The 27,893-nt window shown below is 44.1% G+C and overlaps 3 protein-coding genes across 11 annotated transcripts in view; 1 reads left to right on the top strand and 2 right to left on the bottom strand.

The window, feature by feature from the left end:
• SANBR (SANT and BTB domain regulator of CSR) overlaps positions 1-341 on the bottom strand; it is a 40,855-nt gene extending 40,514 nt beyond the window's left edge. For 6 of the 7 annotated variants that reach the window (XM_088666881.1, XM_088666883.1, XM_088666880.1 and 3 more), the window contains exon 1: positions 66-203. The gene's annotated coding sequence lies outside the window, so the exon portion shown is untranslated. Of the gene's footprint in view, positions 1-65 lie in introns of all 7 variants that reach the window. The other variant, XM_035110906.3, reaches the window with a different exon arrangement.
• LOC118082989 (uncharacterized) lies at positions 318-10,973 on the top strand. 3 transcript variants are annotated; one of them, XM_088666895.1, is made up of 8 exons: positions 318-436; positions 1,131-1,354; positions 3,095-3,227; positions 4,512-4,600; positions 5,025-5,183; positions 5,356-5,471; positions 6,421-6,526; positions 10,532-10,973. In XM_088666895.1, the coding sequence occupies exons 2-8, from the start codon at positions 1,166-1,168 to the stop codon at positions 10,562-10,564; spliced, it is 825 nt and encodes a 274-aa protein (XP_088523021.1). In that variant the 5' UTR covers positions 318-436; positions 1,131-1,165; the 3' UTR covers positions 10,565-10,973. The 3 variants fall into 3 exon arrangements, with proteins under 3 accessions (XP_088523021.1, XP_034966801.2, XP_088523022.1); XM_035110910.3 differs by lacking the exon at positions 4,512-4,600 and having other exon boundaries at positions 3,095-3,226; XM_088666896.1 differs by lacking the exon at positions 5,025-5,183.
• Positions 9,899-27,261, bottom strand: PEX13 (peroxisomal biogenesis factor 13). The gene is made up of 4 exons (XM_035110908.3): positions 26,689-27,261; positions 16,675-17,372; positions 13,280-13,405; positions 9,899-12,701 (listed from the first exon to the last, which is right to left on the bottom strand). The coding sequence occupies exons 1-4, from the start codon at positions 26,736-26,738 to the stop codon at positions 12,403-12,405; spliced, it is 1,173 nt and encodes a 390-aa protein (XP_034966799.1). The 5' UTR covers positions 26,739-27,261; the 3' UTR covers positions 9,899-12,402.
• Between the last annotated feature and the right edge of the window lie 632 nt (positions 27,262-27,893).

Here is a 27,893-nt window from a genome sequence, read left to right as displayed (position 1 = left end):
TCTCTTTCTCCCTCTCTCTTTTTCTTTCTTTCTCTCTCTTTCTCTCCCTCCCTTTGGCAACCCACCTCTCCCACTCGCTATACCGCCCTTTTCTCCTCATAAAAAAGAAAGGTTGGTTGTTGCGGCGGGCGGGCCAGGCGGCCCTGTCAGTCACACCGCGCCGGCCAATCCTCTCGCCGCGCCGAGCCCTTCCCCGCCACCCGCTCTCTCCAAACGGGCCAATGAGAGGGGCCGGGGAGGGGAGGGGCGTGAGCGCCCGCCCGCAGCTTGGCTTTGCCGCAGTGCAGCGGCCCCGTCCCTTCCCTTCCCCTGCTGCCCTTCTGGTCTCTCTCTTTCTCTCCCGCGCCGGGCAGCCCCGCCCCTCAGCGTCCGGTCGCCTAGCAACCGGCAGCAGCGGGCCTACTGCGGCGGCTGCGACGCTGGCGGAGCCTCTCAGGCGAGGCGTCTCTCTCTCTCTCTGGTGGGGGGGGGGAGAGAAAGGGAGGAAGGCGAGAGCTGTTTGGGGAAGGGAAAAGAGCGCGAAACGGGACGGGCTCGCGCGCGAAGCCCCCACGTGTGCTTTGTCGTGACGCCACCTGGGCCCACATTACCTGCGGCGTGACGTCACTTGAAGCACAACCTCCGCCTGTTGACGTCGTATCGTCGTTATTTCACATATATATATATATATATATATATATATATATATATATATATATATATATATATATATATATATATGCTGTATATAAAATCTAATTACCGGTGTGTGTGTGTGTGTGTGTGTGTGTGTATAATATAAACAATATATATATATTTTTTATATTATATATAATATTTATATTACAGTGTACATAATATTAATTTATTTATTAGACTTTGCTTACTAATAAATGTTGCTTCTCCCTATCCACACAGCCCCTCAAAAAGCAAGCGACATAATTGACATTGGGTAACTTCTGTTTTTTGGTCACCAGAGAACAGATCCCATTGTTATACAACACCATCGTCCCTGAAGCTGATGACCAGAGTTAGAATCCAATAACATCTGGAGGGCCACACTACAGTGTAAGAGACAGAATGTTGTGAATATATTTGTTTTATCCATTTGTACTGCACCTTTCAACACCTGTTTACTTTTCTACATATAGGTAAGCCTACCTGAGAGCTCTCGACAACAGAGAAAATGACCCATATGAAGTCCCAAGCTTTGAAAGTAAGAGGACGTGCCTTTAAAGAGCATGAACCATTCAGACATTACAGTCCTGGATCACTTCTTACAGACAGGACTATCAAACCAAGAGTTACACCTGGCACAGTTGGTGTGGCAACTGGAAATCAAGAAACAAGCAGGAAAGTTGGGAGCGACCCTATGGTAAGACAAAAAGTGTGTGCGAGATTTCCCTTCTCCACTTAGAACAACAACAACAACACGCCCATGGGTCCCCTATAGAATTCACAAGAACAGATGAGATAGATTAAAACTGAAATCAACACAGGGTGATATATTTTGAAATAGTGACTGTTCTTTATTAGAATACTGTATTCTGGCACATTAAAAAAAGGTAACATTGTGCATGTTTGGTGGTACACGTAGGATTTAAAAATGGAAGCCAGTAATGTCAGGATGACCAAACACAGGCTATAATCAACAGGGAGCAATAAACTGGATTGAATCTGAATAAAGGAGAAGCCCTGAAAAGCCTTGGCAGTGCTTTTCTCTGTCCACCCTGGGTTAGCTGAAGCTCCAATTACATTTTGCTACCAACATAATTGCCACAAATCAGGTGTGGGAAACATGGAAGGAGTGCACAGAAAACATCAGAAGACAGCTATATGAAATTACATTATCTGGCTGTCTGGTAAAAAATGAATGAACAAAGTCATGATTTCAGAGAACAGAGGAAGGGATTTTTACAGAACGGAGATGACAAGAGATGAAGCTCCAGGCCAAAATAACAGACAGAATAAAAACCTACAAATCACCAGGTCTGGACGGCATCCACCTGAGAATTCTCAAGTAACTAAAATGTGAAATTGCTGATCTTCTAACAAAAATATGTAAATTGCCCCTTGGATCAGCCTCTATACTAGAGAACTGGAAAGTAGCCAATGTAACACCAATTCTTAAGAAAGGATCCAGGGGAATCCTGGAAATTACAAGCCAGTTAGCTAAATGTCTGTCCCCAGAAAACTAGTGGAAAGTATTGTTAAAGATAAAATAAATAAGCACATAGAAGGACAAGCCTTACTGAAGCAGAGCTAGTATGGCTTCTGCAAGGAAAAGTTCTGTCTCACAAACCTATTAGAATTCTTTGAGAGTGACAAGAAGCATTTAGATAGAGGTGATCTGGTTGACATAGTGTACTTGGACTTTCAAAAAGCCTTTGACAAAGTAGCTCACCAAAAGCTCCTAAGTAAGCTTTGCAGTCAAGGAGTAAAAGGAGAGGTCCTCTTGTAGATCAGGAATCATTTAAGTTGCAGGAAGCAAAGAGTAGGAATAAATGGACATTTCTCCAAATGGAGAGAAGTAGAAAGTGGAATCCCCCAAGGATCTGTACTAGGACCTGTGCTTTTTAACTTGTTCATAAATGATGTAGCGTTATGAGTGAGCAGTGATGTGGCCAGGTTTGCTGATGACCGCAAATTCGTGTTTGTGGTTGTTAAAACAAAAATAGATTATGAAGAGCTCTGAAAAGATCTCTCCAAACTGAGAGAATGGGCAATAAAATGGCAGGTGCAATTTAGTGTAAACAAGTGTAAAGTGATGCATTTTGGAGCAAAAAATATATTTAATTTCACGCACATGCTCATGGGGTCTGAACTGGAGGTGACAGAACAGGAGCTATACCTTGGGGTCATAGTAGATAGCTCGATTAAAACTGTCAACGCAGTGTGCAGCAACCATGAAAAGGGCAAATTTCATGCCATAGATCACTTGGAAAGAAATTGAAAATAAAACTGCCAATTTCATAATGCTGTTATACAAATCTGCCGTGCAACCACATTTGTGCCCTTAATTTAGTTTTAACCACTAGGGGGCCTGAAAACAATTTCTAGTTCATTTTGCATTTGTATTAACCATAATTCAACAAGCATCTTTATTATCAAACAGGCATCCTTAGGTGAAGAGAACAATTCTCTGGAAAAGTTTAAAGCTCTGCAAAAGAAACACCTGCAGCTCAAAGGTATTCTAAAAGAAAAGGAGTCATCAATATCAAGATTAACTAAACTAATAAAAGACCAGGTATTGTAAATTCAGATTTACTGATTTATGAGAGACTGAAGCGTTAAATCAAACCCATACAACATGTGACCCCATCAAGCCAAATTTAGCCTAACCATCATGTATGGCAGGCAGCTCACCAGAGGCTCAATAATCCACTTTTCTTTGAGAAGACACATCAAATCTGAGGATTATATCCATAGCTGCCAAGTTTTCCCTTTTCTCGCGAGGAAGCCTATTCAGCATAAGGGAAAATCCCTTGAAAAAAGGGATAACTTGGCAGCTATGATTATATCTAAATAATTATTTTCAAATACTTGTTTGTAACATTCACGTGTTGCAGTTTTCCTGCACATCTAAAACACCTTGGGTTCTCAGATTTCATCTAAACATCATACTCTGAAATCCTGTGCACACTTCCCTAGGAGTAATTTCCATTTGAAGTTGATAGGACCTAACTGCGTAGACATGCATAGAATTGAGCTGTTTATAGGCAGGACTTCCTCAATGACTCCCACAATTGTGGATTTCACTTCCCCAGAAGCTCTGCGTAGCTTCTTCTCTGTTGATCTTTAGATGTGGAGTGAAGACTTTGCTTCTAATAATGATTTTGCTGAAAATATGGAACATCTGATAAACTTGGAAATGCTGTAATTAAAAATGTGTTGTGTTTTAGAGCCCCTTGTGTGCAGAGAAGGCACTTGTAAGCAGCACTCTGCAGGATTGCACCCTCCTGCTCTTGGGGTGAGGTGGGGGGAAGGAAACAATTAAACTATTAGCCCCACCCTTGAATTGATTCAGGGCTGAATCCAGGTCAGGGCAGGTGGTACCCAGGTTAGTGTGTGGGTGGGGGAAGGGATCTTTGCCTAGCCCTAACACAGACTACTCCATTTGCTTCAGGAGAACAAATCTATGTGTGCAAAGGAGTTTTCATTGCATTTACTTTTCTACAGCAGCTTTTTCAGGCAAAGGAGATCCATGTGCAAGCCAGAGCCTGCAGGAAAATAATATTGTTGCTTGCATATGAGCAGTGGGAGACTCCTGGGGACCCAGGGTTCAGTTTCCTTGGAACAAAAGTCAATGAAGACTATGGTGCCTTTAGGATATATGGTTTTGTTGACTTCTATATACAACCCGAGGAGGATAGGATGGAAGGGATCACAGCATTAACACTCTAAAAGAACACTCTAATAAATCTTTCCTCTTCACTAACTTCCTAGAGATGACCTGTAAGGGGGCTTAGTTTTGGGTTCAACACAGCCAAATAAAAAAAACTAACTATCTTGGCCTTTCGTTCTCCTTCGGGCATTTACCCAGGTGCCTTCTCCCCTCCTGGAAGCGTCAGCAGTTGCCACTATTGCAAAACCTCTCTTCTTAGAACTCTTTAAGACGCAGGTGAAGCCACCCAAGGAACTTGTTTGACCGGTACACCAGGTTTCATAATGTAGATTCTAACTTCACAGGTGGAGAATCACGAGGAACCCACAGATATAATTTGGACAGACTCCTCACCCTCCACAACCTCTAACAATATGTATTTATTGGCCATCTGTCATGGACATTTTAGTTGAGATTCCTGCATTGCAGGGGGTTGGACTAGATGACCCTTGGGGGTACTTTCCAACTCTGTGATTCTATTATTGTACCTAGGATTAGTTACAGAAGCAGGAATGAAACTAGGATGTTGTTTTGAGGAAGGATTTGAAGGACTTCCTTCTGAATAAGCAAATATAGGATTATAGTATAATTGGGTTGAATATTATTATTATTATTATTATTATTATTATTATTATTATTATTATTATTATTATTACTACAGGCTACTGAGTATAGAACAGCAATAGAATTTGAAAAAGAACACCAGAAAGAGACTGAAAGACAACTGGAAGAATCAGAACATTTAGTCAAGGAGCAGAGCCAGTTGCTCGATGAAACTGTAGCACATTACACAAAAATAATTCAGGAACAAGAAACACAGGTTTGTCACAAAGGAAAACAGGCATCATTTGTAGCTCTTGCTTTATTTAGGTTACTATTATTTCATTCTAATATACATTGAAACCTTATCTGGAAAATAAACATTTTTCACACTAAACTTATCCCTCAGTATTTAGTAACCACACTGCAATGCCGCTTGCTTCCTTTTGTAGCATGCAGAGCTGGTGCATGAAATGAAAAAACAGAGTGAGGCTGATATAAGGCGCAGAGAAGAAAATATTCTCAAGATAAAGCAATATATTTCTGGTACCTTCCAAGAAAAATCCCGGTACGATGTTCAAATGTCTGAAAGCAGGATCTCCTCAAATGATTCTAATCTTGTAGATGTAACTTTTAACTATGGCTGCCACCCCTACTAACAGACTGTCTTTAATCACATTGAAATCAATTGATTATTTAAGCAGCTTCTTTCAGTGCAGGGCAACAGGCTAAGTTTTCTGCTTGTTTGTTTATAGCAGGCATGTCGAACAGGTAGATCGTGATCTACTGGCAGATCACTGGACGTCTGTGGTAGATCGCTGGTAGATCATTGGCTCCCCTCAAAGAAGCTGAACAACTGTGGCTCCCCTAAAAAAAGCTCAACATTTTACCTCCTCCCTGAAAAAACTCAACAACATTGACCTTCCTCCTTCCTAAGAAAAGCTAAACAACTTTGACCTGAACCCAAAAAAGGGGGTAGATCACTGCCAGTTTTTAACTCTGTTAGTAGATCACAGTCTCTTGGGAGTTGGCCACCCCTGGTTTATAGTATGGGGCATGAGTCTGCAAAATAGCACCCAATTTACTGCTTATGGAACCTCAAACCTGCAGACTATTTATATGGTAGAATCAAAACTATATACAGTTCAAAGTATCATAAGATCACACATCAGCTGTTACACAGGGAGGCTCTTCGTGAATCATAAAATTAAGGATCTTCTTCATAAGAGGAGACTGAGAGGAGATATAGCCATCTTCAAATATTTAAAGCAGCTGGAGACCCAAGTTTGGGAAACCCTGATCTAAAGGGTAGGAGGAGGATGGAGCAAGCTCTTTTTCTCCTGCTCCGGAGGGTATGGTTCGATTATCTGCTTGGTTACTGTAGAAAAATGGATGCTGGGCTAGGTGGACCTTTGGTCCAGAAGGACTTTTCTTAATAAATAACACTAGTACAACAATAAATGACTTGTCCTTACTGTAATGAAACTGCCTCATGGAATTTGTTTTCCTTCTTGCAGGGAACATCAACAACAGACACATGAACTCAGGAGAGAAATAAATAAATTCATGGAGAAATCACATATTCTCAAAACAAAACTTGAAAAAGAACTCAATGCAAAAAAGGTGAGAGAAGGAAAATGTGCTTGGGCATCTACTGCAATATTATTATTTTTAAAAACCACCTTCCATAAAACACTTGTATGTTCTTTAGATTCAAAGTAACAAAACTACTTTGTTATGCAGCAGCAATTTTTGTGTTGTTTGGCTAGGTTTCTCCTATGCATTTATGGAACTGATAAAACAATTTTTTTTACCAAAAAGCAAACAATCAATCTTGAAATTTGTGTTTTATTAAAGGTAAAGGTCTCCTGCCAACCTAGCAGTTTGAAAGCACGTCAAAATGCAAGTAGATAAATAGGAACCGCTACAGCGGGAACTCAGATCATCAGCTTCTTATAGCAAAATTCCAGCTTAAACTGAAGAAAGTAGGAAAAACCACTGGGCCAGTAAGATACAATCTGAATCAAATCCCTTATGAATACACAGTGGAAGTGAGGAACAGGTTTAAGGATTTAGATTTGGTGGACAGAGTGCCTGAAGAACTATGGATGGAGGCTCATAACATTATACAGGAGGCAGCAACGAAAACCATCCCAAGGAAAAGGAAATGCAAGAAAGCAAGAAAGCAAAATGGCTGTCCAACGAGGCCTTACAAATAGCGGAGGAGAGGAGGCAAGCAAAATGCAAGGGAGATAGGGAAAGATACAGGAAACTGAATGCAGATTTCCAAAAAACAGCAAGGAGAGACAAGAGGGTCTTCTTAAATGAGCAATGCAAAGAAATAGAGGAAAACAATAGAATGGGGAAAACCAGAGATCTGTTCAAGAAAATTGGAGATATGAAAGGAACATTTCGTACAAAGATTACCATAATCAAGGACAAAAGTGGTAAGGACCTAACAGAAGCAGAAGACATCAAGAAGAGGTGGCAAGAATACACAGAGGAATTATACCAGAAAGATATGGAGGTCTCGTACACCCCAGGTAGTGTGGTTGCTGACCTTGAGCCAGACATCTTGGAGAGTGAAGTCAAATGGGCCTTAGAAAGCACTGCTAATAACAAAGCCAGTGGAAGTGATGATATTCCAGCTGAACTATTTAAAATTTTAAAAGATGATGCTGTTAAGGTGCTACACCCAATATGCCAGCAAGTTTGGAAAACTCAGCAATGGCCAGAGGATTGGAGAAGATCAGTCTACATCCCAATCCCAAAGAAGGGCAGTGCCAAAGAATGCTCCAACTACCGCACAATTGCGCTCATTTCACACGCTAGCAAGGTTATGCTTAAAATTCTACAAGGCAGGCTTAGGCAGTATGTGGACCGAGAACTCCCAGAAGTGCAAGCTGGATTTCGAAAGGGCAGAGGAACCAGAGACCAAATAGCAAACATGCGCTGGATTATGGAGAAAGCTAGAGAGTTCCAGAAAAACGTCTACTTCTGCTTCATTGACTATGCAAAAGCCTTTGACTGTGTCGACCACAGCAAACTATGGCAAGTTCTTAAAGAAATGGGAGTGCCTGATCACCTCATCTGTCTCCTGAGAAATCTCTATGTGGGACAAGAAGCTACAGTTAGAACTGGATATGGAACAACTGAGTGGTTCAAAATTGGGAAAGGAGTACGACAAGGTTGTATATTGTCTCCCTGCTTATTTAACTTATATGCAGAATTCATCATGCGAAAGGCTGGACTAGATGAATCCCAAGCCGGAATTAAGATTGCCGGAAGGAATATCAACAACCTCAGATATGCAGATGACACAACCTTGATGGCAGAAAGCGAGGAGGAATTAAAGAACCTTTTAATGAGGGTGAAAGAGGAGAGCGCAAAATATGGTCTGAAGCTCAACATCAAAAAAACCAAGATCATGGCCACTGGTCCCATCACCTCCTGGCAAATAGAAGGGGAAGAAATGGAGGCAGTGAGAGATTTCACCTTCTTGGGCTCCTTGATCACTGCAGATGGTGACAGCAGTCACGAAATTAAAAGACGCCTGCTTCTTGGGAGAAAAGCAATGACAAACCTAGACAGCATCTTAAAAAGCAGAGACATCACCTTGCTGACAAAGGTCCGTATAGTTAAAGCTATGGTTTTCCCAGTAGTGATGTATGGAAGTGAGAGCTGGACCATAAAGAAGGCTGATCGCCGAAGAATTGATGCTTTTGAATTATGGTGCTGGAGAAGACTCTTGAGAGTCCCATGGACTGCAAGAAGATCAAACCTATCCATTCTTAAGGAAATCAGCCCTGAGTGCTCCCTGGAAGGACAGATCGTGAAGCTCAGGCTCCAATACTTTGGCCACCTCATGAGAAGAGAAGAATCCTTGGAAAAGACCCTGATGTTGGGAAAGATTGAGGGCACTAGGAGAAGGGGACGACAGAGGACAAGATGGTTGGACAGTGTTCTCGAAGCTACGAACATGAGTTTGACCAAATTGCGGGAGGCAGTGCAAGACAGGAGTGCCTGGCGTGCTATGGTCCATGGGGTCACGAAGAGTCGGACACGACTAAACGACTAAACAACAACAACAACACAGCGGGAAGGTAAACGGTGTTTCCATGTGCTGCTCTGGTTTGCCAGAAGCGGCTTTGTCATGCTGGCCACATGACCTGGAAGCTATACGCCGGCTCCCTCGGCCAATAATGCGAGATGAGCACGCAACCCCAGTTGGTCACGACTGGACCTAAAGGTAAAGGTAAAGGACCCCTGACAGTTAAGTCCAGTTGCAAATGACTTTGGGGTTGCACCGCTCATCTCGCTTTACTGGCCGAGGGAGCCGGCATACAGCTTCTGGGTCATGTGGCCAGCATGACTAAGCTGCTTTCTGGCGAACCAGAGCAGCACACGGAAACACCGTTTACCTTCCCGCCGGAGTGGTACCTATTTATCTACTTGCACTTTGACATGCTTTCTGCTAGGTTGGCATGAGCAGGGACTGAGCAACGGGAGCTCACCCCGTCGCAGGGATTCAAACCGCTGACCTTCTGTTCAGCAAGCCCTAGGCTTAGTGGTTTAGACCCCACATCCCTCTTTGTGTTTTATTAGGCATGTATGAAACAAACAGCATTTTGTGATTCCTTTAAGTTGCATTATTAAATTCAGAGTTGAGAGCAGCTTAATCTTAAGTGGCCTTTGTACTCTGCAACTCCAAAACCGCCATCACCTTTGTACACCTTTCCTGCTATTTCTCAATATAGATGCATTCTGATGCCCCCAAGACACATTCCCTTATCTGTTCCACAGGTGTGATTAAAATAACATCCCCCACTCTCAAAAAAGCCTACCCACCCATACAGCCATTTCCCCAATTTATAAGATTACAGAGTAGAAGGGAAACATCAAAACCACTTTTCTACCTGAAATGTTCCCATAGTCCCAGTTTCACTCAGTTGTATTGTGATTTCAGTGTGAATTAAAAAAAACCCAGTGCTGCAGTCAAGTTTCAACCGCATTTAATAGATTCATCAAGGTTAATCCAACCGCATGATAAAACTTTTAGTATATCTAGGTTGTTTACATCCATTTTAGTTCTGGCTCCAACAAAACAAGCAGAGTCAAAGTGTCAGAGGCAAGGTCCACTATACATACTTATCTATTGAAGTTCAATATGCACAGATATGACTGTTCGTTAAGTATAGTTTAAGCAAGTACGGTATAAAGTAAGATAAAGACTGCAATCCAAGGGTACTTCCTGGGACAAGCCCCATCAAATTCAGTAGGACCTACCGTACTTCTAAGTGAATACATTTAGGACCTGTCTGGAAGTTTAGTAAATCAATAATAAATCCTTTTTAAGCAAAACACTTTTCAACCTGCTGATTTTACTATAGTATTATCTGAAAATAATCTGTAACATTTTGATCTCACAAAGTGTAAGTCTAATGAAAATGTGGAACATTTTCCCACCACCAACCCTAGCCACTTTTATTTTTCAATAGGCTTGGGGGTTTTTTTTGAGGGGTGTGGAGGGAAGCAAATATTTAGTTAAAATTTTGAAGTATTACATATGAAGATAACTTTCCTAGTACATTTCAGCCGCCCCATTTTTCCCCTTCTTTTTCTGTGCAGAGGGACTGCAAATCGAAAGAGATCAGTCCATAGTCATGCAAGCAACTTGGGTCAGGTGTGTATGCTTGTTCCAAGGCTTATTTCCCAGGATGGCCACTCCTAGGAGCTATGAGAGATGCCATATTTGCACTCAACCAGCGAAGAATCTGATGTGCCCTTGGATTTCCATGTTGTGTAATCTGTCTTGTATGGGGTGCACAAGTGGTGTCTCTATTTACCTAATCTTGTTTATGAGTTGTTACATACAGGGATTGTTTGCTTCCTGTGCTAATTGCTGTTTTATTGTGATAGTAATTTAATGTATCTTGTGGTTTTCATTTTTATATTGCTTGTTATTTTTGTGGCTGTAAGCCACCTTGGATTCCTTTTTGAAAACTGGCAGGATGTAAGTTTTCCCTCCCTTTTTAAATTGAAGTAAAACAATAAAAATGCAGCTGGTTCATCCAGAAGTCTCATCCTGATTTTCCCTAACCCAGAGCAGCTATAACCTCACATGGTTACCAGAGGACCATGGAAGTTAATGGCCATGTAGTGAAACTTTGGGTACTCTATAGAAGGATTGTGATTTAAGATTGACAGAATCCAAGATGCACATGTGTCAGACTCAGTATTTTATTTTAAAACAGTCTACAAAGATGAATATGCAGTTGTGTCACACTGGAAATTCATAGCTACTACAGAAATTGTAGAGCTCTGGTTTACCACTTTAATAAATTGCAGCCTGAAATTAGTTTTATCAATTATCACAGCTTCCCAGAATCAACCTGGATTTTTATCTCACTATTCAGAATACTGTGGCATCAATACAGTAGCAAACATGATTTCAGAAAACAAAGTTTTATTTTCATGTCAGTCCAGTTTTGTAAAGTAACATCTCAACCTTTATAGAAGCAAAGTTTAGCATCCTTAGGAGCAATGCCAAAGGATGACTATCAGCTCACACCTGCAGTTGTAAGGGACGATAAAATCAGATTTATGTATTACATTTACTAAACATTGAAGCTGAGACTGCATGTAATAGTGGCAGATTTGGGTTTAAAACATACAGATCTGCTGTCACATGCAGTTTGAGCCTCAATCAGGTATTCTTGATAGGCCAGCTTGCAGCTGACAGGAAAAAAGCAGAGCCACAGATGTCACAAATTTGAACTGGAAGAAAAAGTGATGCAGTATTTCTAGTTAAAGAGCTATTGCCTATTAGTCCAGGCAAAGAATGACATGAAGCTTCAAGCACTGGGGTCTAAGGCAGCACAAAGGAGCAGATTTCAAAGCTCAGAGTAGAAAGCTTATCTACGAAAAGAGGACCAAGGACATGTCAGCTCACATCTTGGAACTACAATTAACTAGGCTTGCTGTCAGTTCTAAAGTGCCTTCCATACAGAACTACTAACTTATGGAAGTATTAATTCACCTCCCCCAAAAGGTTTCCAGAGATTCTTCATCTCACAATAACTGGGTGTAAGGAGGGAAAGAAAACCAATGCGTGAAGACTTGGTGGAAACGTGTTCTTTCTCGGAACTGCCACAATGACGCTGTATTCAGTCCCTGAGGAGAACTTCAAAGCAGACAGCTGCCTGGGGAACGTCTCAGCCCAGCTCCTTCCATTGAACGGGACAAGGTGCAAGGTCTCCTGCACGCCAAAACTCACCCACGCCTGAGATAATGAAATGGATGCTAGCCTGCTTAACGCAACTGTTCAATGTCAAAAGAACCAAGCACAGGCTTAGACTGAAAACATCCCTCCCAATGTCTCTACCAGGTGTGAACAGCAAGTACCTGGGCACCACAAAAACAGTGTTCAGCTACATCACTACTGAATGCCTACCCTACAGAATTACTGTGACCACCACAGGCTTACTTTAATAAATGCATCAAAGGTCCTGTTTATCTCCACCAAGCACAGCAGAGCTGGATGTGTTGGGAACTTTATTATTTTCTACAAAAACAGACTCAAAGGCAGCTTCTTGCTCTTCCAGGGTGTCGGTGGCTGTGGCTCCTTGGATCAAAGTGGCATTGCTGAGTGCCGGCTCGTGCTCGGTAACCTTCTCCAGTTCTGCGGCTCGCTTTCCTTTCCTTTTGCCGAGTATTCGGACATAATTAGCTGGAACAAGTCCTGTTGTCTGGCCATCACGGCTAGCCAAGAGCCAGCCACGTATTTTGGGTTGTCGTTCTGGCAAGAAAAAAGACAGACATGAGTGGTTAGCAGAGAAGCCCATGAATAGATAACTGAGTTGTTGAAAGTATTTGGAGAATTCTGCAAAGACCAGTTCGTTTAGATTTTGTGTGACCTTCTCAAACCTTGAGACTTGAGTGAAAACCAATCTGAAGAGCACACTTGAGACGTAATGATTAATAAAATAGTTCAATGACCAAACCAATGACTTTGAAATGTCAAGATTTCAAAAAGGACTAGCAAATGTCATTAACAGAAACAGTGAAGGGTAGCTTTCAGAAACTTCATACAATATATTAAACCAGTCAACTCTAGTCGCATACCTCTAGTCTGAGTACATTGACACAAGTTATACAACAAATCTAAAGACTGAAGATGTAGGTATTTCTATGGAACAAGTAACCATTTGCAAGAAGTGCCACTGCTCCCTGTTAGACAAACAAATTGCCCCTAAAGTTCTCAAACTGTTCCTTAACATACAGTTAGGTCAAGAGGGTAAATGTTCTTCTGTTTTCCTAGATACTGCACTGAAATATCTGTGGGTGGGAAATCACAATGAATCAAAACCATCTTACCTTTGGGTGCCAATTTTAGCATTTCGCCAGCACGGAAAGAAATTTCTTCTTCCGAAACAGCATTGAAATCGTATTCTGCTCTCCCAACAACATGATCATCCTCTCCACTTGCCCAATTGCTGGAAACTGTTCCACAGAACAAGGGATAAACAAGTCAACATAACTCTGCTGGATCAGTACAGTCTCTTAGAAAACAATCTTTGAGAGTCAGTATGGTGCAAGGGGTATAGGAAACCCAGTTCAATTCCCTACTCTGCTACACAGCTCATGAGCCAAGCTATCAACTTTCAGGCTGCCCTAATTCAATTCCCCTAGTTGTTGTGCCAAGGCTGAAACATCTCAGACTCGTAAATAAGTTCAAAAGCTAACAGGAAAGCACAAATGTACACACACAACTGATGTATGTCATTTGTGAGCTACAAAGAAAGAGAGAAGTTTTTGTAAGTGGTTGTTTGGAGACAATCTCAATTTGCCAGAGGCAACCAACCAAGAAGTGATTTCCAAACCTGACTGAACCCCTTAACAGAGGGCCAGGGTGCACACAAATTAAAGTGCTTTACTTGATCGGTTAAAGTCAGCCCATGTGCTATACTGAAGTATTTTACACCTTCAAAGCCTTTTTCCAGCACTCTGCCCAAAATTCTCAGAATGGCTCTGCTTGGCCTGCAAAGCATTTCAAATTCCAGAGTGCTCACACTGAACATTCACTCCTCCCCGCCCCTTCTCTACATAAGTGCCTGGGGACTTCTATTTCACTGTATCTGAAGAAGTGTGCATGCACACGAAAGCTCATACCAAAATAAAAACTTAGTTGGTCTTTAAGGTGCTACTGAAGGAATTTTTTTATTGAACATTCACTAGACATTGGAACATGTTCTAAACTCCCTTTTCATTATACTGGTAAATAAAAGCAAGATTTGCTCTTCCCTCCCTCCTTGAAGCTGAAATTAGGGAAGCACAGTATCTAAGCCTGCTCTTCTCACCCTCCTTTAGAATCCCTTGGCAGGAGCCACATATAACACCAAGCATAGCGCTGTGGACTTGGAACAGAGTGGGACATGCGAGACCTGAGGTTAGATTCTCTGTTCAGCCATGAAAGTAGCTGGCAGCTAAACTACAAATTCCCAGTCCAGTCTTTGCCATCGCTGAGCAAAGTGCAATGCAATGACACCTCCAATTATGAGATCAGGTTGAAAACGGTGCCTTCCTAGATTATGAGAAATGCCACGGATATTAAGAGAGGGTGGCATCAAATGTTTTTGGTTTCTATCAACTCAAGCATATTGCTGGCTGTAGACAGCTTGCTTCAAACTTAAAACAGGACAAACACAAAAGCAAGCAAAAATACAAAGCCTAAATAAAGTGTTGCTTTTAAAATAAATTGCAGTTGGTGTTTGCAATAGGCAGGATTGTTGATGGAGAATATTTGTTGATGAACTCTGTCCTTTGTTTGCATGGCTGGTTGGAGGAGGCAGAGCTTTTGTTTCAGGATGCTGGTAAGAGCATATGGTGAACTCACACTCACTGCAGAAAACCAGAGAGGCCAGTCACGTTATAATGCATTCCTGTTCTGAGACAAATCAATTCTACCCTTGGGGTGGGGTGTAAAGAGCATCTAACCACCAGGTAAAAGACGAGCTTAACACAATGTGCCTGCCATTTGATTTGAGGCAAAAGGGCTTATTTCTCTTTATTTTATTGTTATTTCACTTCCCCTTTGGCTACTGTCCAAGGCTGTAGACCTCTGCAGTAATATATGTGTCACAGATTTCTTCAGAACCTCAGCTTGCTATCATTTCCCCCATCTGCCTCCCACATTAACCATTATTAATCCTACCTTTAATCACACACACAAAAAACCCTTCTCCCACACAACATGAAGATTAGACCATGTTATTACTGAATTCATGATGATGATGATGATGATTAGCAGCATGCTTTTATAATACTGGTTGTAAGGTTGTATCTCTGCTTTTATTATGCATAATATACTGCTGTATATTTGCATAATGCTTAAATCAGGCACCCTCAAACTGCGGCCCTCCAGATGTTTTGGCCTACAACTCCCATGATCCCTAGCTAACAGGACCAGTGGCCGGGGAAGATGGGAATTGTAGTCCAAAACATCTGGAGGGCCAAAGTTTGGGGGTGCCTGGCTTAAATAGATGCTTAAATATGAAGCAACTTAGATGTTTTTAAATTAAGTGAATGTATGCCAGGGGTAGGCAACTTAAGGCCCATGGGCCACAAGCAGCCCACGGGGGTCATTTAACCAGCCCACGGTGCCGCCCCTGAACCAAGCTGCCCACTCGGCAAGTCACCCCACGCTGTGCTAAACTGGCACAGCGTGGTGCAGGGATTTGCTTCTGCGGTGCCAGAAATTGCGTCTGCGCGTGCTCATGTGTGCACGCAATCCAGCCCATGGAGGGATCCCCACTGGAGTGAACCAGCTCAGGTGAGGTAAACCTTGCCGACCCCTGATGTATGCTAAACTAGGGTTTCCCATGTGAAGCAGGGTTGCCAAATGCTGTTTAGCCGTTAGCAAATACAACACTGACCTATGGATAAGGCGGAAAAGGGGGGGGTAAAATCCAGGCTGAAGAGGGCAGAAAGGGGTGTTTGAAACTTGGTTGCCTCTCAATTTGCTGCTTCCCTGGTCTCCTGTGGCAAATGAGTATCCCAGGTGAAGAGACAGGTGAGCAAGAGAGGAAATTCTTTACTGGGTCACAAAGGTCTGTAGCCAGACAAGCCACTAACTTTTGTGGACCCATCTGGAAGGCTGCTAGTAACTACTGTGGACTTGCTTGTAACACTGTCATGTACACTAGGGCTGAGCGATAGATCAATATATCGTCCAAAACCGGTTTGAAGTCCATATCGTTTTACAGTGGAACCCTGGGTTACATTACCCAGCAGCGAAAGCAGCAAACCCGGAAATGTTTTGCCGCTCACGCATGCGCAGAAGCGGTCTCTCCGGTTGCAAAAACCTTGGTATAAGGCTGGACCTCCAGAACGGATCCCGTTCACAACCGGAGATACCACTGTATCAGTTTCATAATTTTTGTCCTGGCAATGTATTGTGAATCATCATGTGTGTGTGTACACGCTATGCAAAAATTACAACATGGGAAAAATCGTGAAGCCAGCCAATGCTTCTCTCCATAGAAATATTTTTGAGAAGGAATGATAACACACAAGCTTGCTTTCCACATTAGAAAATGTAATTCACCAAAAACCTGTGAAACACCTGGGCAAAGTTCAGGTTGCCTTCATGGTCTTAATTGGAACCTGATTCTGTGTTGCCACTTGCTCGCTTTACCCCACAGCCCAGCAGCACAGACCGGGAAATACTTGTAAAAGTGCTTGGATCCCCACAATTACAACAACTCTTTTACCTGTTTCGTCCTCAGTATAGGTGGACAGCAGCTTCCAAATGAGGTAGGGACCCCCAAGAACAACGGCAAAGAATAGGAAAATGGGCCAGGATTTTGCAGAGTTGGCCGCCCTTTCCTCGGGGCCAGCACAGGCCACAGTCCCTTCGCTTTCTGCCCACAAATCATCATTTTCGGAATTCTTTCTCAAACCCAGCAACCGCTGGAGTCGCCTGTAAAGGTACCGTATAGTTCTGACCAAGGCAAAAGCTGAAAACACCTTGGTGAAGTGGATCTTGAGCCGGGAGAAGTGGTTGGCTACATCCAAGACGGCTCGGAAGCTGTTGTAGACCGCCGAAAAGGTAGCGTCCATCATCATGCTGACCGAGGCGAAGGCATGCACGATGCTTTCGATGGACTGGAACGCGCCGCGGCTGCTCTCCTCGGCCTGCTGCACAAACCGGCTCGCGGGAACGTCATCCATCCGAAACCGGTTGTAGCCCATGCCGCCATATCCGTAGCTGTAAGGGCTGTAGTTTCCGTGGAAGGAGTTCCCGTACGTGCCATAGCCTGAGCTGAAGGGGCTGCTGTACGAAGGCCTGAAAGAGCTCAGGGCCGTACTCCCAGTCTGTTGAGATGGCCTTGGCAAAATGGGAGGGGGCACGCGGGTGAGGGTGGGCTGCCCGGGCCGCGTCAGCTGACTAACTCCCACATCTGCAGATCTAAAATGCACAAGTTCAATGTTAGCACACGGGACGGTTTTATGCTAAAAAATAATCCCTCATCCCACACTCCTTCCAAACAGTGTGTACACTTAGAAGTTGACATTAATTATGCCTATGTGCAGCTCTTTGGACCCAGGTTCAGGCATCACTAAAACACTAGACTTAATAAAAACAACAACAACCACACACTGATCCTCTGCTCTGGTTTTTGACACAATAAAAATGTTGAATCTGAATAGACAGTTCATATTTAACAAAGACTGTGGTTCAGCTGTGCTGGACCAATGTTGGTAGGGACGGACATTCAACAGAAGCAGAATGGCAACATCTTTATTAGGACCAATTCATAAAGTTTTATTAGTCTGTCCTAATAAAGGCATTACCTAGCAGTTGTTTTGGGATGAATACTTCTCAGCTGAATGTGCATGAGCTGCAGTGAGGCAGGGAGAGGATGTCTGCTGGGTAGAAAACGCCTCCTTAAGAGAGGAAGAGGTTCCAGCTTTTTTAAAGGAAGCTGCAGCAAGGCCACTTCTGAAAACAGCAAGCCTATGGCAAACATTCCCTTCCGAGGCAAAGTGCTTGAAAAAGTGACTGGTGGTCTTGGGTGAAGATGGTTTCCTTTATCCATGCCAAGTGGGATTTAGGTCTGAATTTGGAACAGAAATTGACTTTAGTCACCCGGTGGGGGATGTTACCAACATCCTCTGCCTTGCTGTTATCTGGGCGCACCCCTTTAGCCCATGACTCCTAAAGCTTCGCACTGCATATGGTTGTTCAAAGCAAGGGGCTTATGCAAGCGTGACAAAGGAATCGAGCAGCGGTGCTCCACAGTGGTCCATTTCTATTGGAATTGTGCTTAGCCTCGTTGCCTAGGAGGTTTAAGGACTCCGGATGCAGGCGTCCTACCCTGCACTCAAATCCTTTCGCAAACAGCCACCACAAATGCATGCCTTCAATCAATGTATCAGGCAACAGCCCGGAGGAGAACAATAGCATCTCTACCTGTAGAGAATCAACAGTCACTGTGGAACCCCACACCCAAACCCGCACATGAAACACCAGTGGTAAGCCTAAAAGGATATACATGACACACAAAGGAATAAATCCTAAAATGCATTTCTGCACTTGCAGCAGGGATAGCCTATGTGGGCCCCTGCAGATGCTGTGGATACCTACAGGATGTTGCCATCAGTCAAAGAGGGACATTCAAGTCCTTTATTGCTTCTGAATCGCTCCTTGTCTTCTTTTGGCAACCTTTGGTCTATTTGGAGAAACTAGAAGTATGACAATTCTGCTGCCTTTTTTGACTTTGCCTCTTCCTTGTTATCAACCTTTTCACCGCTCCCCTCAAATGTCTATGACATAGACACCTGCTTACCGATTTGAAACAGGCAACTTATTGCCTCACTGAAGGATTTGAAAGGTCAAAGGAAGGTGTGGCAGAAATGGCAAAGAACCTGTTGTGGGTGCCAAAACACGCAGTGGAAAGATCTGAAAGTCTGGGTGAAAACTAAGCTTTTAAGAAGTGGACTGCAACTGGGTCTATTTGCAATTTTGCTTGTACAAAACTAAGGCACTTTGTTTTTATAAATATGCCAAGCTAATGGCCATAAACATATCTTGTGGCATTCTAACACAAAGCAGGTTACTCTACATGCAACAAATTTTTAAAAAATGGCACATAACATGCAGATCAATACACATCTCTTAAAATACAAAGTGTGTACACCTGTTCTGATCAAATTACACGTTATCTGCAACTTCATGCATGGAGGTTTGTCAAAAGGAAGAATTTGGGAATCTGAATTTTCAAAGGAATCTGAACTTGCAAAATACTAATGAAACCATGTTGCATATCAGGCCCTTAAAGGGAATAAAATGGCTTATTTTGCAAACATGAAGCCATAATGTTTTCAAGAGGGAGGTTTTAATTAAGGCAACGGAATACTGCAATAGCGCATCTAGTTTTAATTAGCAGTGAAACCCAAAGACATTTCACCACCACAGAAAAGGAGCTTAAGTTATGGGGATGAGCAACCTGTTCAATTTTATGTGCTCAAATTGTTTATTGAATGGCAACAGCCTTTAGAAAATCTTGGCTGTTGTGAATGCCCAGAAGGTATGTACTGAAATCTGAAGCTGCAAAGTTTCCTAAATTTGGGCTGTTATCTTGTGAACACTTAGGTCACATTCCACAACATACATTTAAAGCACACTGCTTCCTCCAAAGAATCTTGGGAAATGTAGTTTGCCAAGGATGCTGGGAATTATAACTCTGTGAGGGGGTAGCTACAATCCCCAGAATTCTTTGGGGGAAGGCTTGCACTTTAAATGTATGGGGTGGAATTCCACATTGTGCTATTACAAACTTTCTATCTGCCCAAGCAGTGCAGCTTGTCAGATGGAGCAATCCTGACCACCCCCCAAGCCAATTTCAGGGGTTGCAAAGGGCACAGAGAGGGAGGACATGGGGGAAATCCCCATTGCACACAAGAAAGTCCTTTGTGCAGGGCTTTCACTGCCTAAGGTGAATCCTGCCCGCTGTTTAGATGTGACCATGCTTGGAGGCAGGGAGACAAATTCCAGAGCAGGAACACTGTTAAGTCTGTTTGTAAGAAGGCAAAGTTTTACTCATGGCATAAGCTTCGTGGACCAGAGCCTACATCATTCTCAATCTGCAGATACAAACACACACACAAAGAAGAGGGAGATTGCAAACAGTGAGTGTAAAAGACCATGAAATGCAAGCTGTACAATAGGTTGGTGACATTTCTACGCAAAACTCAAACATGTGCAAGATAAGAGTAGCAGCCTATTCATAAGACTGCTATTATGCTTACATTTCACAGGCTTTAGGCCCCTTTGTTTACATTCTTTCCTCTGTGTACATCTCTCGCATTCTCTCTGCCAAAGATAATGCATCTCATGCGGTGAGATTTAGCCCATGAACACTTTAAAAATATGCTAGTCTTTTAAAACAGGGGGGGGGGGTTAAAAAAAAACCTGTGACCCATGAAGCCATTCCCAGTGGTCTGCCAGCCCTCTCCCAAAATCAGACACCTCTTCCTCTCCCTGCATCACAAATTACTTGGGAGTGCTACCGGTACTTCCCATTTCCTGCATGCCAAGACTGTCTTGCATGGCACCACACCAGAGGAAGGTGATACACCTTTGCAAACTGTCAGGGGCCTTCCTCTCCATCACATCTGGGGGCAGAAGTCCCGTTCCTACCAGCCCTGAGCTGCAATGGGGAGGAAAGGAAATGAGTTTCCTCTCCTCCCTTGAACAATACCTGAATATCAAGACAGAGCTGTTTCCCTCCCACCCCCATACTGGTGGAGATGGGAGGAGATTTAATGCTCGCTCTTGATCTTCAGCGACTGATTCAAAGTGCTGCAATACTCTTGTCTGCTTTTCACTTGGGAGTAGGTTTCTCTGAACCCTGTGGGACTTCTTTATCAAGTCGCCTAAACAGGCGCAGGTTCGGGTCCTTTGAGTGACTTTATACAACATGGCAATTTTAAGTCCTAGAGCTGCAGGTTTGTGTCAAAGGTTAATTGCGAAACTGCCAATCTCCTCTGCTGTCTCTGCCCATGCAGATTACACAGCACGTGGCTGAAACTAGAAACAAACCCAGGCTGCAACTCCCAAATGGCCTGGAAGAGGCAGAGGACATTCTGTTGACACAACTACGTACTGTAATATCAGCAGGGACAGACTGACTGGACAGCCTTGGACCTGGGTTCAAAACTGAGGTCTCTACTCATGCACTGGATTGCTATTTGAGCAAAAAAGTGGTCTCTTAATCCAAATTGCTCACTGTATAAAATGGGAATGGTACCACCCTGTAAATAGGTCCATGACATTTACTTGCTCGCAAGTAGCCAGCCTGCCCAGACATACTATGTCAGTGATACACAGCCTAAAAGAGCTTTAAGTTTCCTTGCTAGTGGACACAGCAGGAAGACAGATATTTGCAAATCTAGAATGATTAACTACATCACATGATAGTTAATAACTTTGCAGTCCCAACAGTAATTCTTGGCTTATTTCAGGTGTCTGGAACTCCAGGGACTTTCCTTCAGTAGCTGTTTTGACAGCTGGTGCCCTAGCCAATAATAATAATAATAATAATAATAATAATAATAATAATAATAATAATAATATATTATTTGTACCCTGCCCATCCGGCTGGGTTTCTCCAGCCACTCTGGGCGGGTTCCAACAAAGATTAAAATACATTAAAATGCCACACATTAAAAACTTCCCTAAATAGGGCTGCCTTCAGATGTTTCCTAATTGTCAGATAGTTGTTTATCTCTTTGACATCTGATGGGTGGGCGAAGGCCCTCTGCCTGGTTCCTTGTAGCTTTGCTTCTTGCAGTGAGGGAACCGCCAGAAGGCCCTCGGCGCTGGACCTCATGGGGGTGGAGAAGCTCCTTCAGGTATACTGGGCTGAGGCCGTATAGCACCAACACTTTGAATTGTGCTCAGAAACGTACTGGGAGCCAATGTAGGTCTTTCAGGACTGGTGTTATGTGGTCTTGGCGGCCGCTCCCAGTCACCAGTCTAGCTGCCGCATTCTGGATTAGTTGTAGTTTCCGGGTCACCCTCAAATGTAGCCCCACATAGAGTGCATTGCAGTAGTCCAAGCGGGAGATAACTAGAGCATGCACCATTCTGACAAGACAGTTCGCGGGCAGCTAGGGTCTCAGCCTGCTTACCAGATGGAGCTGATAGACAGCTGCCCCGGATACAGAACTGACCTGCACCTCCATGGACAGCTGTGAGTCCAAAATGACTCCCAGGCTCCACAACTGGTCCTTCAGGGGCAGTTACCCCATTCAGGACCAGGGAGTCCTCCACACCAGCCTGCCCCCTGTCCCCCAAGAACAGTACTTCTGTCTTGTCAGGATTCAAGCTCAATCCATTAGCCACCATCCATCCTCCAACCGCCTCCAGGCACTCACACAGGACCTTCACTGTATTCACTGGTTCTGATTTAAAAGAGAGGTAGAGCTGGGTATCATCCGCATATTGATGGACACCTAACCCAACCCCCCCGATGATCTCTCCCAGCAGCTTCATGTAGATGTTACAAAACATGGGGGAGAGGACAGAACCATGAGGCACCCCACAAGTGAGGGCCCAGGGTTCTGAACACTCATCCTCCACCACCACTTTCTGGACACGGCCTAGGAGGAAGGAGCGGAACCACTGTATAACAGTACCCCCAGCTCCTAGCTCCTCTAGACGTTCCAGAGATCATCAACTAGCGCAAACAAGGCAGTTTCAGTCCCATGATGAGGCCTGAATTCCGATTGGAAGGGATCCAAATGTTCCGCATCCTCCAGGTGTGCCTGGAGCTGCTCAGCAACCACCCACTCAACCTTGCCCAATAATGGACGATTTGAGACTGGGTGATAGCTGGCCATATTGGCCGGGTCTAAATATGTTTTTTTAAGAAACAGTTTAATGACCGCTTCTTTCAGCGGGTCTGGGAATGCTCCCTCACAGAGGGAAGCATTCACTACCCCCCTCCCCGAGCCCATCACCCAGCCCTTCCCGGTTTGCATTTATTAGCCAGGATGGGCAAGGATCAAGGAGACAGGTGGTTGGTTTCACGCATTCGAGCAGCCTGTCCACATACTCGGGGGTAACGGATTGAAATTGATTCCATGCAACTCAACCAGACAGCGCTCCAGCACTCTCCCGCCCCGGCCCTGCTCCCACGGTGGTGTCTACCTCCTTCCGAATCTGAGCGACTTTATCTGCAAAAAACTTTCATCATTGCAGGAGATCTTGGGGTCTTTACAATGCCCCAATAGTAACGGTAGTTCCATTAAATTGCAAACCACCTGAAAGAGTCTCCCTGCTACTATTTTCTGCAGATGCAATAGAAGCGGTGAAGAAAGTCTTCTTCACCGTCGCAGTCACCATCGCCACTTAGTAGGCTCAACGTTGAGCTTTAACCCGTGTCTGGTCAGCTTCAGAACGAGTTGTCCGCCACTGGCACTCTAGCCATCTCAGCGATTGTTTCATCACCCTCAGCTCCGGGGAAAACCACAGGGCTGCCCGGGCTCCATGCAATCAGAGAGGGCGCTTCGGAGCCAGACAGTCAATAGCCCTGGTTAACTCCATATTCCAACGGGTCACCAGGGAATCAGCTGAAAGGCCATCAATATGGGATAAAACATCCCCTATCACTCTCTGGAAACCATTTGGATCCATTAAGTGGTGGGAGCGGACCATCCGAATTGGTCCCACCTCCCTGCAGAGGTGAAGGGTCGCGGAGAAGTCCAGTTGCACCAGGAGGTGATCTGATTTTGACAGCCGATGCCCTGGCCAGTTAGCACCCACTTCCTATTTTACAAAATGATCATGAGGAAGCTGCTTCTGCATATCAAGCGGTAAAAGCTTACAGGAAGCAAAGCTTTCAGGAAGCATATCAAGCAGTAAGCTTACAGGAAGTCCCAGTGTAACTTGTGTTTACTTTTACATGGCTCCTGAGATCTCATTATGGTGCTAGAAAATATCTTTCCAGATCAAATGTATGCACTTACCCAGAAGTCAAGTCCTACTGAATTTAGTTTTCTCCTACATTTAGGCAGGACCACAACATATGTGGGTATGTTATGCAACCCTAATCTGCTGGGAGTAGGGAGTAATGCTAACCACTTTGGAACTCCTGTGCCAACACACCCATTTTGTTGGGAAAGGGGAGGGAGGTGGGGAAGCATGTCAGACCAACACTAAATTGCAGCAGAACACAAGCAACAACTTGCTGCTGATTCACTAAGAAAATTTCTACAAGGTAGACCATCCTGAGCGCCGGCATGCAGATGGTGGAGCAAAATTCAAGGCTATCAGCAACACCAAGGCCTTCTGGTGTGTAAATGTGAAAAGGACCTAGGTGTCTTGGTGGACCACAAGCTTAACATGAGCCAACAGTGTGATGCAGCAGCAAAAAAAGCTAATGCTATTCTAGGTTGCATCAACAGAAATATAGTGTCCAGATCACAGGAAGTAATAGTATCATTCTATTCTGCGTTAGTCAGACCACACTTGGAATACGGTGTCCAATTCTGGGCACCACAATTTGAGAAGGATGTTGACAAGCTAGAAGGTGTGCAGAGGAGGGCAACCAAGATGATCAAGGGCCTGGAAACTAAGCCTTATGAGGGGTGCTTGAAGGAGCGGTATGTTTTGCCTGGAAAAGAGGAAACTGAGAGGAGATAGGATAGCCATCTTCAAATATCTTAGGGGCTGTCACATGGAGGAGGGAGCATGCTTGTTTTCTCCTGCTCTGTAGGGTAGGACTTGAATCAATGGCTTTAAGTTGCAAGAAGGGAGATTCTGATGAAACATTCGGAAAAGCTTTCTGACAGTAAGAGCTGCTTTCTGACAGTAAGAGTGGAACAGACTTCCACAAGAGGTGGTGGACTCTCCTTCCTTGGAGGTTTTAAGCAGAGGTTGGATGGCTATCTATCATGGATGCTTTAGCGGAGATTCCTGCATTGCAGGGGGTTGGACTAGATGACCATTGGAGTCCCTTCCAACTCTAAGATTGTATGAAAAAAGAAAAATCAAAATAATCAATAAAAGGGGTATGATGTGGGACAATACCATGTTGCAAAACACACTATCGTTTTACTCTTCAATTCCAGTTTATAGGATACATCCTAGCATTGAGTTCTAAGATTTCTGAAAAGGATTTGAAGAATTCAAAGTTCCAAAGGGGTAATATGGAGCGTTAACCCACATATCCCAACATTTGTCCACTCACATTATCTCTCTCTTGTAAAATGAATGCACAATTCAGAGTCCAAGGTGAGGATAGCATAAACTGAATACAAACATCATCATAATAACCATTATTCACATAGCTCCTAAAACACTGGGTGGCATCCCAAAACAGAGCATAAAGTGAAATCTTTCAAAAATAATAGCAATGAAAAATGAGCATGCAACCTTTCCCCAAGCCCCTTCATGTCATTAATGTCACTGACAGCACCAGACAGGTGAAGGGTGTCTTCCCTATTTTTGTTTGTCTGTATTATTGTGGGTGCCTATGCAGGACACTGACCCTTGATGAGCCTGGCTGGGTGAGAAGAGAAGAGAGGAAACTTAGCAGTTTATAAAGCAATTATTTATGAAAGAGGTGTGAATGGGGGAATCTGCCTCCCCCTTGAAGATGGACTCCTGCCACCTCCTGTCCCCTTAGTAAGTGGGGCATTGGGTGGGAGCAAGAAGGGAAAGGCTGAATACACCCCTTTATGGGGTGGGGAGAGGATGTTTACCCATTAAGGGGAGGAGAAGAAAAAGGTTTGTTACTCTTTCCTGCCCAAGTGTGTGAGAAAAAAGAAAAGGGGGCCAGTTTGCTGAAGACACCCCTTATGAACAGAACAGCGCTTAGCTTATTTTTCAGCTGCTATTTTTTTATCATAAATGCTGCATTGATTTATTAATCTTATAACACGACTTTTGCTTCAATTGTGACGTTCAGCCTACTTTTAAGATGTTGTTAGCAGTGTTTAATAGGCTGCAATGATCTCACTGGTGATGTTAATTATTCTACACTATTTATGCTGTTTTTGTGACGTTCTATTGCATTGTTATTCTTTATTGTTTGTAAGCCGCTTTGCAATTCATTTGAATGAAAAGTGGCATATCATATACGGTGTGTGTAGATGATATTGCCCCATGGAAGGGGGGGGGAGAGGAATAATAGAATCGTAGAGATGGAAGGGATCCCCGAGGGTCAACTAGTCCAACCCCCTTGGCTCACTGCCGCCACCCCCACCACGCCAGCGTGTCAGGAAAAACAAGGCTCATGCCAGAAACCACCATTTCAGCCTCCCAAGTTTCATGGAATCATAGAGTTGAAAGGGTCCCTGGCGGTCATCTAGTCCAACCCCCTGCAATGTAGGAATCCCGTGTTGTTGGGTGGAAAATAAACCCAACACTGAAAGGGGCTGAAAGGATGAAACCCGGCAGGGGGCTCAGGGAAGGTGGTGGGGGGGAGGGGAATGATTCCCTTGAGCCCCGGAACCTGTTCGTTTTGTGTTCGCTTCCCCCCCCCCCGCCACTCCACGACCTTGGAGGAGAGTGGCCCCCCCTGAGCATGTGCAGAGTGCCTCCCCCACCTCTGCCACACTCCTCGGGGCGGGAAGTGACCCCCGGAACCTATTAATAGCCATAAACCGATGAGGAGGGAATGGCGGCGGCGGCCCCTCCTCCTGGGGGCTCTCCCGCCTTCCCTCCCACACAAGCGGGCCCCCCCCCTCCCCTCAGCGCCCCCAGCCGCACTCACAGCCTCCGGTTCTCCCAGGGCTTCGGGGGCGGCGGTTGGTTGGCCGCCATCGTCTCGCGGCGGCGGCGGCGCCTCCTCACTCCTCCTCCTCGCCGGACCTTCGCCCAGGCTTGGCCGTCTCCGGAGCCGAGCGCCGAGTCGTCGGTCCCGCCGGGGAGAAGGACCCGCCCCTCTCAGGCGACACGCTGAGCTCGGGGATCGACCGTTTCTGGCTGCGGCGTCGGCGGCGTGGCCTCGCGCACGTGCCGGCTCGAGCTGAAAGAGGTGCGCGCGGAACGAAGCCGGGCGAAAGCAAAGGAAAGCAATCGCCCCCGCTTGGCTACCAATGAAAACATATTTTGCACGTTTTCCCACGGCCGGATTTACGTATAAGCTAAGCAAGCACAGGGGTGGCCAACTCCCAAGATAAAAAAATTCCTTCAGTAGCACCTTAAAGACCAACTAAGTTTTTATTTTGGTATGCCAAAATAAAAACTTAGTTGGTCTTTAAGGAGCTACTGAAGGATTTTTTTTATTTTGTTTCAACTCCCAAGAGACTGCAATCTACTCACAGAGTTAAAAACTGACAGTGATCTACCCCTTTTAGGAAGGGGGAAGGCCCATTTGGGGGGCGGGGTTTGAGGTCAAAGTTGTTGAGTGTTTTCAGGGAGGAGGTAAAATGTTGAGGGGTTTTTTTAGGGGAGCCACAGTTGCTCATCTTCTTTGGAGGGAGCCAATGATCTACCAGGGATCTACCGCAGATGTCCAGTGATCTACCGGTAGATCACGATCTACCTGTTGGACGTGCCTGAGCTATAAGCTTAGGACCCCACTCTCTTGGGGGGGGGGCTCCAAAAAAAATTAAAGCGGGGAAAAACCTGGATGTACATTTCCAAAATATAAGATAAAAAAACCCTAAAATTACTATTTCATGTTATAGCAAGTTTCTAGAGACTAGATTATGAGTCTTTGTAAATTGTGTTTCTAAAGTGTTAACTTTTGTTATTGCCAAATGCCAATGTGTTTGCATTATTAAGTTTGTTATGAATTTTAAGTTACAGCTTAATAATTATTTCACTATTAATATACTTTATTGTATTTCACTATTAATATACTTCTTTTTAAAAAAATTTAAAAAATAAACTTTATTCATTCAATTTAAAAAAACATATTGCATATTACAGTAATAAGCACTTATACAGTTATTCCTTCAGATCTTGTTACAT

The sequence above is a fragment of the Zootoca vivipara genome, chromosome 3 (assembly GCF_965207765.1).
Source record: "Zootoca vivipara chromosome 3, rZooViv2.hap1.1, whole genome shotgun sequence".
Classification (NCBI taxonomy): domain Eukaryota; kingdom Metazoa; phylum Chordata; class Lepidosauria; order Squamata; family Lacertidae; genus Zootoca; species Zootoca vivipara.
Note: the sequence above shows the minus strand (reverse complement) of the source record. Positions and strands in the feature narration are given on the sequence as shown.